The sequence below is a fragment of the Microtus pennsylvanicus genome, chromosome 20, assembly GCF_037038515.1.
Source record: "Microtus pennsylvanicus isolate mMicPen1 chromosome 20, mMicPen1.hap1, whole genome shotgun sequence".
Classification (NCBI taxonomy): Eukaryota; Metazoa; Chordata; class Mammalia; order Rodentia; family Cricetidae; genus Microtus; species Microtus pennsylvanicus.
This window is the reverse complement of record NC_134598.1, coordinates 34,910,778-34,924,925: the sequence shown is the minus strand read 5'-3', so window position 1 is coordinate 34,924,925 and position 14,148 is coordinate 34,910,778. Positions and strand designations below refer to the sequence as shown.

At 42.0% G+C, this 14,148-nt stretch overlaps 1 protein-coding gene across 2 annotated transcripts in view; it reads left to right on the top strand.

Moving 5' to 3' along the window:
- Washc3 (WASH complex subunit 3) overlaps positions 1-14,148 on the top strand; it is a 34,776-nt gene that overhangs the window by 12,301 nt on the left and 8,327 nt on the right. Inside the window, exon 5 of one of the 2 annotated variants that reach the window (XM_075954441.1) lies at positions 1,119-1,226. In XM_075954441.1, the coding sequence (XP_075810556.1) occupies positions 1,119-1,226 (108 nt within the window). Of the gene's footprint in view, positions 1-1,115; positions 1,227-14,148 lie in introns of both variants that reach the window. The other variant, XM_075954440.1, reaches the window with a different exon arrangement.

Below are 14,148 nucleotides of genomic sequence, written 5' to 3'. Positions count from 1 at the left end.
GGAAGAAACCAAAAGAATTTATATTTATTTTATTACTTCAGAGTTCCTTTTTTTTTCTTTTTAAAGATTTGGCTTACAAATAAATTATATTAAAAAACACCAGTTGTAAACATAATTTATGGTTAGTTTTCTAAAGACTGAAGATTTTTGTTTTGTTTTGTTTGTTATTTTTTCCAGACAGGGTTTCCGTATGTAGTCTTGGTTGACCTGGAACTCACTCTACAGACCAGGCTGGCCTCAAACTCACAGTGATCCTCCTGCCTCTGCCTCCTGAGTGCTGGTTTTAAAGGCGTGCGCCACCTCTATGTGTCTAAGACTAACAATATATAAAATAGTAATTTGTTCACCTTTTAGCGCAGATACATTGACGTAAAGCTAATGACGCCTGCGGCAGAAGTTCCTCGTAGCAGCTATGCTGGTGCTGGCTGGGCGTCACAAAATACGTTTACTCTGAGTGCTCAGATGGGTAGGGAAGCCAGCTGCCGCGTGCAGCGAGTCTTAACTGCGCCGGAACTTCTGGTGACACAGTTGTGCCATGTCACGACTGCCATTGTTCAAAAACACCGTCCTCAGTCTTTGTCACTGGGACTCGTGTTTAGTTTAGCCGTGCTGTTGACTTTGTCACCATTAATAACAGCTCACGAACATATGAAACGTGCAAAACCAGAGAGCCTCGTTTTCTCCGAGAAACCTCCGAGCACCACTGTGTCCATTTAGGATATGGTGATTTAACAAGCGAGGGGCGATAGGACAGCTGGTAGACACCCAGAACAGTAGTTCACTGTCCATTGGTTGAGCAGGTGACAAACTGCTTCACTGGCTTGCTGACATGCCCGCCCATCCTGTTTCATAGGGTAAACAAAGGAAAACTAAAATTCTGATGCCAAGAATACATCTGCATTTTAAGGAACAATGTATTATTGATATTAAGCTTAGCTTATAAGTATGTATAGGTATTTAGAAACATATCAATAATTAAATTATTGGTATTTAAATATAAGAATACAATTTTTAAGTATTTATTGCCTTATAATTATAAAAATAAACATCCCTTTTAAGAAACGTGGTAGATGCTTTCTGTGAACTGTTTAAAGATTTACATAAACTCTCTTCAGCAGGACAGCGCACAAGACTCCAGACCACAGGAAAGTGAAGTTCCATCAGAAAATGTCGTAACTGTAGCCAGGGATCCACGATATGCCAGATACCTCAAGATGGTTCAAGTGGTAAGCTTTGCTCTGTCTTCTCTGTCTAACCCTGGAGATTTTGCCGTTATTTTTTTCAATCTGAGAAAACTGCTAATCTGAATGACCAAGTTTTCTAGTCTCTTGCTTCTTTCCTATTTAATGATGCACTCATAAGAAAGAAACCAGAGGTCTAGTCTTTCTCATTAAAATCGATTACACAGGGCCAGACAGATGGCTCAGTGGGTACCAGCACTGACTGCTTTTCCAGAGGACGCCGGTTCAATTCCCAGCACCCATATGACAGCTCACAACTGTCTGACTCCAGTTGTAGCAGATCCGACACTCTCATACAGATGTGCATGCTAATGCTTATAAAATAAAAGGAAATACGTTTAAAGTTTAAAATTCATTACACTTGAGGTTGACATAGGTTAACAGTTCAGTGTAGATTTGTGCCACTATTGTTATTATCTTATTTGAAATCTTGGCTGTATCAGAAATATGAAAGAGGGCTGTTCCTTTGAGTTTGATTCTCTTATGCTAGTGTAAATATGCTTTCAAAATATATTCCATTTTGATGTTCATTTATCAGTGATAAAAAAAAGAGCACAGCTGTCTTGGCTACGTAAAATAATAGTGACAGCTGTGTAACTTCCTCTTCTCGTGAGCCTCCTAACGGTGGGAGCAGGGGCCAGCTCTGGCTCTTGCTGGCTTTGGGGAGTCTACTCCTCATACTGGGTCGCCTTGCCCAGCCTTAATACACGCAACTTGTTATGCCCTGTTGACACCCACGGGAGGCCTGCCCTTTGTGAATAGACACAGACGGGGAGTGGATTGGGCGGGAGGCAGAGGGGAGGCCGTGGTGGGGAGGGGAAGCCGCGATAGAGATGTAAAATAAATTTAGAAAAACACCATAGCAATAATGGCAAATGATAAGTATGAGAACACTTTGTAGTAAGACACTTTTCTGGATTAAAAAAGAATTATAAATTTTTAATAAGAGCAAGGAAGAGTTCAGCTTAAACATGAATAATGAACAGGAAAGACGACATTTGAGATAAATTCTTAAAAACTGTATGCCTCTCAGAACAAGAAGGAAAAGCCTTCAGAATGACATGTAAAAAAAAAGCTCTTTATGTCAGTGTCTTCTCACCTAACCAACATAAAAATGAGAAAATGGTTAGATGGTGGTGGTGCACGCCTTTAATCCTAGCACTCAGGAGGCAGAAGCAGGAGGATCTCTGAGTACCAGGATAGCCAGGTCGGTTATGTAGAGAAAAGAGAAACCCTGTCTTGAAAAAGCAAAAAGAACAAGAAATGAGACCATGGACTTGGGTTTCCTGAAACTTTTCATTTAGTACTAGATAGCATCCAGTGTCCTTGGCTCCACCCACAGAATTGGAATCTCTAGGTGTGGAAGTTATAGCCAGACCATATGTGTTTTTTAAATGGTCTTTAAAGTATTTTAAAATCTTTTTGTTAATGACATTATAAATTTTTAGTTAAAATATTTTTTAAAAAATATTTTTTTTAAGGAAGAAAGAAACAAACATAACTCTCTAGAAGTGTTTGACTTAACTCTGTACCATCTCTTTTGCTTCTGTGCCTGAACGTAGCAGGGGACCAGTCTGATTTGTCCCTGTATTGAGCTCCTGCCTTCCCCGAGCCTCTGGTACAGGTATTCTGGATAGGCTCCGGAAGCACTGTTCCCTTCTGGTATCTCCCTCTCGGGACGCGTGGGCTTGGCCTTCATCTGTCGTACTAACTCATCAGCCATTCTTGTCCCTGCTTTTAATTTTCAGGCACTGTGGTTCTTACATGCCTCTTAGTCACTGAAGTTAGAGGTGGTTTTCTGATTGTTTGGGGGTGGTTTTCAAGAAGAAGGGGAGAAACAATATCTCTACCCTGCCATCCCAAACTAGAAGTCCATCCAAGTTAAATTTAATTTTATTGTTTTTAGTTCATTGTGCCAACCTGTATCCCAGACTCTTATTACCCAACTTTTATTTCCTAGTGCTCCCTGTCCTGAATTCCATTCTCCATTCAAACCAAACCACAATCCTTCCTCACACAAGCACAGTGCTTTTCCAGGCCGAGCCTAGAGTCTGCTTGTCTTAATTACTGCTTTCAAATTCTACTTGTCTCGAATCCCAGATTCTGAATGTCCCAGCTCATAAAGCTAAAACATTATCTTCCTTAACTTATCCAGCCATTTTTTCTATATCCATTATGGAGTTTGTTATTTCATGCCTTTTTCTATGAATATATATATTCATAGAATATATAATATATATATATACATATATATATATCATCACCAATAAATATATTATCACCAGACAATATATATATTACCAGTCAAAGGGGGAACTGTATGAGGAAAAACAGCCTTGAGTAATCTTTGTGTTCACTTCATCCCTGGTACTTGCTAAATTTTTTGTCAACTTGATACAAGCTAGGGTCATTTGGGGAAGGAACTCTCAATTGAATAAAAGCATCCATTAACGTGTCCTATAAGCAAGTCTGGTAGGCATTTTCTTGATTAATGATTGACATGGAAGGCCCCAGCCCACGGAGGGTGGTACCATCCCCTGGGCAAGTGGGCCTAGGTAGTGTAAGAAAGCAGACCGAGCCAGCCATGGGGAGCAGGCTGAGAAGTAGCATTCGCCCATGGGCTCTTTCAGTTCCTGCCTTCAGGTTCCCTCCTCCAGTCCCTACCCAGCTTCCTAAGCGAGCCAGGCGGTGGTGGCGCAGGCCTTTAATCTCAGCACTCGGGAGGCAGAGGCAGGCGGATCTCTGTGAGTTCGAGGCCAGCCTGGTCTACAAAGCGAGTTCCAGGACAGGCTCCAAAGCTACAGAGAAACCCTGTCTCGAAAAACCAAAAAAAAAAAAAACAAAAAAACAAAAAAAACCCAGCTTCCTAAGCGATGGGGTGGGACCTGAGAGTTGTCAGCTAAAATAAACCCTTTCCTCCCCAAGGTGCTCTGTGCCATGGTCTTCATCATAGTGACACTGTGAGGCTTCCTGTCTGTTCTCTGAGCAAGTGCAGAGTTAGCTCCTATTTCTCCAAGTTGTTGGTTTTAAATGCTTCATAGGACAAGGGAAGCTGTCTCTCAAGGTTAGCACCAATCTTGGGAATCCAATTATTAATCTATATGTAAACACTTTGTGGTGTTCCTCAAATCTGTTGTGAGAGCTGGGGGAGCATGGTGACATTACCATCTGCTTTAGAACATGCCTGGCAGTAGATTCGTTAGAGACCCAATCATCTGCTCATTCAGCCTTTCATTGACAGGAGAGGAATTGTTTAGATGATTAGATTAGTCACCCAGGGTGATAAGATGCCTTCCTGTTCTGTCTTAGCCTTCTGGTCAGTTGGATACTCTCTTCAGTTGGTTCAGTTCCTTGGGTGTGAAAATAAGCAGGGTTCAGTGGGCTACAGCTAAGATGATAAACATACTTCACTGCCATCCCCAAAAGCAGCCTAATCTAGCTAATTCTAGAACGTTCCTTCATTGTGAAAAGTACTTTACCTTGCCCAAAAGTGCAGCAGTTTTATTAAATGCCCGATTTTTTTTCAATTTCAGAGGGTCACTAATGCTTCCTTTGATTTCCTAGGACTGTTAATGGCAGAGAAACTTATCCAGAGGATTTTACTTGTATATAGACACAGTTTGAATAATGTTCCATCCGCTGTGCAGTACTATAAGGCATGAAAGTGTATGTAGACACAGTCTTGAGTAGTGTGCCATCCGCTGTATGCAGGAGTGTAAGCCGTGAAGCTGTATGTAGATACGGTCTTGAGTAGTGTGCCATCCGCTGTACGCGGGAGTGTTATGCTGTGAAGCTGTATGTAGATACCATCTTGAGTAGTGTGCCATCTGCTGTACGCAGGAGTGTTAAGCCGTAAAGCTGTATGTAGATACGGTCTTGAGTAGTGTGCCATCTGCTGTACGCAGGAGTGTTATGCCGTAAAGCTGTATGTAGATATGGTCTTGAGTAGTGTGCCATCTGCTGTACGCAGGAGTGTTATGCCGTAAAGCTGTATGTAGATAGGGTCTTGAGTAGTGTGCCATCCGCTGTATGCAGGAGTGTAAGCCGTAAAGCTGTATGTAGATACGGTCTTGAGTAGTGTGCCATCTGCTGTACGCGGGAGTGTTATGCTGTGAAGCTGTATGTAGATATGGTCTTGAGTAGTGTGCCATCTGCTGTATGCAGGAGTGTAAGCCGTAAAGCTGTATGTAGATACGGTCTTGAGTAGTGTGCCATCTGCTGTATGCAGGAGTGTGAAGCCGTGAAGCTGTATGTTTACATCAATAGTATAAATTATACTCTCAAAAGGGAGTCGGTGGATTCACCAAGCCTCCCCTCCTCTGCCCAGTACTGACATTCCTTCCTTCTTAAGTGCCATTGTGTTGACTCAGAAGTCAGTTCCTCCTGTGCTGAGCTATCTTTAGCCACAGTGGACAGTCACACTCAGCGGCATCTTGATACTTGCGGTGGCTGTGTTATCTCTTCTGCTTCCTTCCCGAATTGTTTAGAGTCATCTCATCCTCTCAATTAGACAGAGTCCTTTTCAAGCCTCCTTAGTGTCTTTTTCTAGTATAAAAGGCTTGAATTTGTAGGCTACCCATATGGTGATCGTTCACTTCACTCTGGGAAAGTCCTATAGATTACAAAAATATCATCTTGTTTTCAGACTCCCTCTGAGATGCACTATAACCTTTTGGGGCTTCCTCCTTAAGGTACCAAGAAAGCTGTCTCAGTTCCTAAGTCCCAACTGTCCTCAGGGATGTCTTGCTTTGAGATGCCCTTTCTCACCTGTCAAATTTCGCAAACCCACTTTAAACCTTATAGTTTACATTAATTAATATAAATGTCTTTGAACAGAAGCTAATGTGGTCTCTGTTTCTTTCACACGAACACACTGCAGACCAGGAAGCCGTAACTTGCATTTTGGCCTCCATGTCTTTTTTGGTTGCTCATCTGGGAGACATAGGGTGCTTTCCACTGCAGAAAGCAATTGTTCTGAGAGACAGGGTGAGTGCCTCGAAGCCTGGGAACCCCTGAAATACGAAGCTCCTTAGCTGTGTCTCAGTTGTGTGGGACACGTTCAAGATCTGTCACCTCAAGGCCCTTTTCCTCATATAAACTGAGACCTGAGCTCCCTTCTAGATTTATGATTTATGATTCATTCATTAATCCTCAGATTTGGTCCTTACATTAATAAAGGTCCCTGGAACACCTGCAGGCACTTTCTGATTTTTTTCTTTTCCTTTTAAAGTAAGTTTTATACAAGATTTTTCAGTGAGTAATCCTGGTTTGTTCCAAATGTGGCAGATAATTGATTGTGACTTAGTGCTTGTTACCATAACCGTGTGGCACCGGGCTGTGCTCCGTTACATATTGCTTTTATAACTTAACTGGAATCATGGCCATAGATCACTTTTCCAACAATTCTCCCCCTTTTACTGGCAGAGCTTGGTGAATCCTGTGCCAGTCATAAATTGTGCATTGGGAAAGTCCTGCTTCCACATGAAGGAAGCTAATGACTTGTACTTTTTGAAACCGTATTTGCCAAAACAGCCTCTTCAGACACTTAGGCTGTTCAAAGCTCTATTTTCTTTGGCTTGCTGAAAATGTGAATTGAATAATCTCTGGTTCTGGTGGTTCTGATGTAGCCGTTGCCAGCAGTGAATGTTGGCCTAGGGAAGCGGGCCTTCCATTACCTAAGGGCAGAGCATCTCCAAGTGCGGATTAAAGATGTTCATAAAGAGGTGCTGCCCCGTGGACCGGGGGAAGCAGGCGAGCCTGATGCAGTGTTCCCTTTAGATAGCAACAAGGTGGAGTTATTGTCAAGACTGGTTGACACCCAGACCCTTAGTATATGAGTACAATGTGACTTCCCGTGGTCTAGAAAGCTACAGCATAGGTTGCTTTTCATTACTCAACAGTGTGACCAGAAGACAGAGTTGTGGCTCGAGGTGATGCCAGCCAAGTGTGTGTTACTTCTAAGTGTGAATATGTGTTTCTTTTTGTAATACCTGAGGTTTTAATATATGTGTGTGTGTGTGTGTGTAAATATATCTATGTATATGTATAATAGTAAATGTCAGACAGTTTATTCTAACATAGGAAGATTCGCAGAATAAAGGGCAATCTCCTGCTGCTTATAGAAGGGAAACCACACATCCAGTGATTTGATAAGCTTCCTGTTTTCTGCTCACTAAATGATTACTATGTCAGTTTGATGACAAGCAAGCCACCAGCCTCTGAGGAGCAGTAGATCCATGAGGAGGAAGTATGAGCTGGAATAAATGGGCCTGGGGTGACCTGTGATAGCCCCTCTCTTCTCTCCTATCTTGTAGAAGTACAAGAGCTCTCCCTGAAACAGAAAACTTAGTGGCCAAATGTTGCCTATGAATTGATATCAGAGAATCCAGAAAGACAACTTTCTGTCATATTTTTAAGAAATATAAACATTACTATTTTTTCCTAATGTCAGTGAACTGAACTCTAAGAATACTATTTGGGAAATATTTTCATGCCAATTATAAAATCTATAAAGACTGAGTTTTCAATCATTTTGCTTTTCTCCTAAACCTCTGCATGTTGCCTTGAGTTGGGGACCTCAGAGCAAGTCATGGTACACAGAAAGTTAAGACGTTTCCCTGCCTGACAGTCTGTACTTCCAGACTTGAGAGGCGGGAACAGGAAGGTCGCAGACTTAAGGACAACTGGGCTACCCATGAGATACAGTTCTGCCTGGGTTATATAGTGAGGCCCTGTCTCCAAAACAGAAAGAACTGTGCTTATGAATTATGTATTTGCCTTTGTGTGCGTTGGGTTTCGTATTAGGTGTTTTTTTATTTCAGTGCAGGGGATTGTGCGCAGGACCTCCCAAACACTATATAAAGTTCTACCACTAAGCTATATCTATGAGTTTCTTTTTAACTTTGAATTTGGTTTGGTTTTTAAAGACAGGGTTTCTCTGTGTAGCCCTGGCTGGCCTGGAACTCACTCTGTAGAACAGACTGTCCTCAGACTCAGAGATCCACCTTCCTCAGCCTCCCTAGTGCTGGGATTAATGGTGTGTGCTACCACCACCTGGCTCTTGTTTTTGGTTTTGGTTTTTTTGTCTGTTTGTTTTTGACAAGGTCTCACTAAGTTTCCAGCTGGCCTTGAATTCACTCTGTAGTCAAGACAGTTCTTGAATGTGTTATCTTCCTGCCTTAGCCTCCAGGGAGCTAGAATTACAGGCCTATGATACCTGGCCCAGCTTCATTTATTCTTTCTTTATAGATATAGGTGTTAACAACAAAGAGTATATCTAATTCGGATTTTCCCATTCATGTTCCCCTTGAGGTGTGGTGGACAGCAGGTTGCTGCTGTATCCAATGGTTGTCAGTGTCTACTTGGCTCTGTTATTTATGCCTCCCTGCTTCCTCAACTGCTCCCCTTCGCTAGTCCACGGTTGGCTTACTCCTACTCAGTGAATTCTCATGCTCGCGTTATAAATTTTTCATTGTAGCACTTTTCTCAGAGTTTTCATTTGTTTCCAGGAACTAGTTGTTTGCCACACTGCATCTATGTGTGGTGTTTAATGTACTTGAAAAATATATTTTGAGTTGTGAAGCTTAGGAAGGTCAAAAATTCTCAGTCACATATGAAGAACGGCCACATATCAGCAAGCTGATGTACTTGCATGGAGGCCAGTTTCCTAGAGTTGCTGATAGGCCCTTGGCTCTTTGTTTTAATGCAGTTTTGGATACTTTAAAACCTGATTTTATTTAAAACAAGTTTTAGAGGTAGGGGGATGGCTCAGCAGTTAAGAGTTCTTGCTCCTCTTGTAGTTTGGTTCCCAGCACCCATATTAGGGGACTCACAGCTGCCTGTCCCTCTGGCTCCAGAGGATCTGATACCCTAATCTTTTGATTACTGCAGGCACCAGCAAACACACCACCCTCCCCACACACACACACATAAAAATAAAAGTTTTAAGTAATTTAAAGGGGTAAGTAGAAAAAAGAAAATAGAGAATGCAAATATTCCAAATGTAATTGAGAGCCAGCAGGACAGCTCTGCAGGTGAAGACACTTGCCACCAAGCCTAGCAACTTGACCTGGGACCTGCACAAAAGTAAGGTTGAGGCTTGGAGAGATGGATTAGAAGTTAAGAGCATTGCCTGATCTTTCAGAGGTCCTGAGTTCAATTCTCAACAACCACATGGTGGCTTACAACCATCTGTATTGAGATCTGGTGCCCTCTTCTGGCCTGCAAACAGACATGCAGGCAAAACACTGTATACATAATGAATAAATCTTTTAAAAAAGTGTGTTTGATAAGAATGTATTTATTCATTAAGTCATCAGATATTTGTATTGATGGCATTATAAATAAAACAATTTAAATAATATATAAGATTTATTATCTGAAATAACTTCTTAAAGTCAAATATCCATTTCACCCAGCTTTTTAAGTGCCAATGGAGTTGGTTTCGGTGTATTAAACCTCTGTAGCACAGCACCTACCCCCCACCCCCCCATCATGGAAAGTCAGAGAGGGCACCAGTAGGCAGGCACTGTTGACTTCTTGTCTCCGTTCACACAACCGCTCTAGCTCCCCAGAGGCTACAGGGAAAGCACAGCATCTCCAGGGCTTCTGTGGACGCTCTCGGGCGTGGGCACTGACCGGAAAGGCAGTGGTGCCTGCTGAAATCAAGCCCTCCCTTCACTCCGACCGGCCTGTACCTTTAGTTCCCAGCTACCCTTCATCTGCGCCGTTCCCTTTTCTTTACATTCCTTCCACCTCTGCCGGAAATAAGGGATCTCACCTGAAAATTTTCCACATGGGTTAAGAGGAAAAATAGCCATTGGTATTTAAGCAGCTGCTTTTGGTTTTTCCTTTTTGGAAATACATAGTTCCTGCCTTTCCTATTAATTTCTTTATCTAGCGTTTTGGCTAATTTATGAGAGAAACAATAAAGACCAGAAGACACATGAGCTCTCAGAGGAAGCAGGCTCCCTTGGGAGCAAGAGAATGCCTATCAGCAGGTCCAGACCTAAGCACCATCCTGAAGTCTCCAGCACACAGCAACACCTTCCATTCCCTGGCCTGGGTTCACAAAGGACCTTAGATTAATTGCTTAGATCAAGATTGATGACATGTCATTACCAGATTCAAGGCCCTTTACTGTGGTTCTATAGCCTCCATGGGTGCCTAACCCCAACCATTTTTCTTTGTGTGTGTGTAGATTGTTAAGGTCAAAGAAGGAGGGAGTCATAGTTGGCTCCCTAAGCACTGTACCCTACCTGGAAGAGTAACTCAGAAGTACACTTTCTGTATATTAAGTCACTAGAATCTTCTCTACTCTTTTATTGCTATACTTGGAGAAATAACTTTAAATTTACATGCATAATATGTGCATGTTTTTAACGTATAAATTCATAGACTCGTAATTTGGTTAGCAAATTCTAGTATGATTTTGTAATAAATTTTGGGGGCTGGAGAGAAGGCTCAGTGGTATAAAGAACATTCTACCCTTGCAGAGGACCTGGGTTCTGTTTCACCACCATTCAACACCGCTCACAACTGCCTATAACTCTTAACTCCAGGATCTGGTTCCCACTTCTGGATTCTGAGGGTATGTGTCCGCACATGCACAACCCTCATATAGACACACACACACACACACACACACATGCATAATTTAAACATTTTAAATTGTTTGCAAATTAGAAAGTTAAAGTATAATAATATTTAAAATGAAAGTGAATACATTTATAGAAAGAAGTTATCTGATTTGAATGAGGTGATGATTCCACCATGGAGGAACCTGTCAAAGCAAGCATTAAAATTCTCCATACCAAGCCAGGCACAGTGCCGCATGCCTTTAATCCCAGTACTCAGGAGGCAGAGGCAGGTGGATCTCTGTGAGTTCAAGACCAGCCTGATCTACACAGTGAACTCCAGGCCAACCAAGGCTGTGTGTCTCAACAAACAACAAATTCTGCATACCCCTTACACATGATAGTAAAGGGAAGAAACTGGGTCTTCCTAGGCACCAAGTTACTCTTAAATCAGCAAATGCTTGAGGAGTTACAAATATAAAGAAAACATTTTATGCCATCTTCTGGTCATTAACACATAAAGTTTATTATGTTACAAGTATATTTTATGGGGCGTGGGATGGTGTTAATATGGGAATTTGGTGTAGCTGTGTTTTCAATGTTCTCACGACAATAAATTCATAACTTTTGGAAATGATTTTCTAAAAGATTTTTAAACTCATATGCCTCCAGGTGAACTTTAATTTCTTTCTTATCCCTAAAACATAGAGACAGAACTGCTAAAGATGTGTGTACTTTAAGAATAAAGCCACCACGATTTCCTTACCAGCTGTCTGGGCCCTGAGAAGGTCTGGTGTGCCCTCACCCATTTTCTCCCATGAGCTGTGCCTGTGTCTGTAAAGATGGGTAATGAGCAGCCAATGGAAAGGCGCTTCTGACCACACACCCATCTCGTGAAATAACGCTTGTAAAAACTCAGTCATGTTCCTCTTCACAGAAGTGACTGTTTGATACTGAAGACTTGTGGCCCACATACACGCGCAGGTTCAAGACAGAAACACTTAGCAGGAACAGTTTCCGCGTTAATACGAGACCACAGCATTTTCTAGATCTGGACAAGTCTTTGTAACTTGTCTTGTAAAGTCTTGTAAAGCTTCCTTCTTAAGATAGCCATATTCATGTTAAAGTCTTGAAGATGTTTATTTAAATTAATTTCATATTCCTTTACTGGAAGCTTCCAGGGGAAGAAGAAAATCATTGAGCATGTGTTTTGTTTTATGATTTGGTCAGCAAACATTGCATATATTTTTATCTGAGTGTATATGTAATATTTATCTGAAAATATTATCCTTAACATAAGATCATACCACTTTATATAAAACTTTACATGGCATTCTTGGGTTGGGGAGATGGCTCAACAGTTAAGAGCACTTAGTGCTCTTCCAAAGGACCTGGGTTCAATTCCCAGCACTCGCATGGCAGCTCACAACTCTCTGTAACTCCAATTCCAGGGGACCTGACAGCCATGGCAAAGTACCATTGCGCATAAAATAAAAATAAGTAAAATTTTAAACTGGCATTCTTAATCGTGGAGGTACAGTGTGGGAGGTGAAGGCAGAAGGGTTAGAAATTCATGGCTAGCTCCAAGCTGTATAAATTTATTTGAAGGTAAGCCTTGGCTACATGAAATCTTGTCTCAAAAGAAACAACCGAACAAACAGATAAATGAATAAAAACAGGACTTTTGAAACATCAAAAGGCGAAGATACGGTTGAGTCGATTTTACCACGTCAAGAAGCTTGTTAGCATGTAGTGGCTCCCTTTTTAGCCCATAGCCTCCCACAGTTTCTGCATGACTCTTTCTTTGCAAAGGAAAAGTGGTTTTGAGACAGAGTCCTGCTGTGTAGCCCAGACTGTCCCAGACTTGGACCTCTGCCTGAGCCTGGATGCTCGGGTTGAGGTATCACCACCACTCCTACGAAGAACAAGTTCTCCTTCCGATCAGCAGCTCGGTAGACTTGTGTTATGCCTGAGCCTGGATGCTCGGGTTAAGGTGTCACCACCACTCCTACGAAGAACAAGTTCTCCTTCCGATCAGCAGCTCGGTAGACTTGTGTTATGCCTGAGCCTGGATGCTCGGGTTAAGGTGTCACCACCACTCCTACGAAGAACAAGTTCTCCTTCCAACCAGCAGCTCAGTAGACTTGTGTTAAGCCTGTTCTGTGTAAGGAAAGAACTTCCTATTTTCCACTTCTTACAACTAAATTTTTGGATTCAAGTTCATAAAATGATAGGAAAAAAAGCCTAAAATATAAGGATTTGATTTTGTTATTTTTTTTTCAAGAAGCAAAGTCCCTTTTTTTCCCCCTTCAAATATAAAACATGGCTGATAGAGAGATTTAGTAGCTTGGTTCTCATTAACACAGTAACAGATTATTGTGTAAATCTTGGCAGGCCTGGAGACCTCCAAACAGTTTTGTGATATAAGAAACTAGCATTTAACCATTGGTGCTGCCGTCCTAATTTCATTAGCGTGGCTTCTTTACACACTTTCTCCAGTGACGCAAATGCAGACCCATGGCTGCCTCCGCTCCCCTTCACTGCTTCTGTTGGACGGGCTGCCCTCATGACTTGCCAAAGAAAACCCCACAGCTCCGTAGACTTCATGTCGAGGTCTCCTGTGTCCTCCTTAGACCACCAGTAGCTTTGTCTCTTTGCGATCAGACATTGGACACTTCTTTCTGACGGCTGACAAGTGACATCCTCCCAGGAATGTAGCAAACGAGATGTCTGAGCCACACACACAGCAGCAGGTCCGGTGGGGATGCGTGCTCGGAACCCAGGCCCAATCACTGGTTTCATTTGTTTATCAAGCTTTATGAGATTTACATCATGGTGTGATCAGAAGCCTCTGCAGGGGCAGACGGTGGGAAAATGGGTGTATTTTGTATGTTATACCAATATACAAAAGTGACAAGAGGCTCACTGAACCTGGAGTATTTCTGTTTTCTCCTCCTGTGGCTGGTTTCAGAAACGTCAGGTTAAAATACGGAGCTCCAGGCTCAGATGTCTGTTACTCTTTCTCCATAATCAGTTCCATAGATCTGTTAAAATGGGGAGTTTATCTATTCTACCAACATCTCTGCTTCTCACCTGTGCGCTTCCAGGCGCCTCCCTCCCCTGTGCCCCAGGGACAGTTTTGTGCTATATTTTAGGAGATGCTGATGCTGCAGGTTTTTGCTTTTTGTTTTGTTTCAGCTTTTTTTAAACCTCATTTTTCTTCCCTTCTGTTTCCTGGGTTTTGTAATTTATTTTTGTGACCTTTCCAGTGATGTCCTGTGGCTTACACTAACATATGATAAATAAATCACATAGCTGTGCTCGTAGAAAGA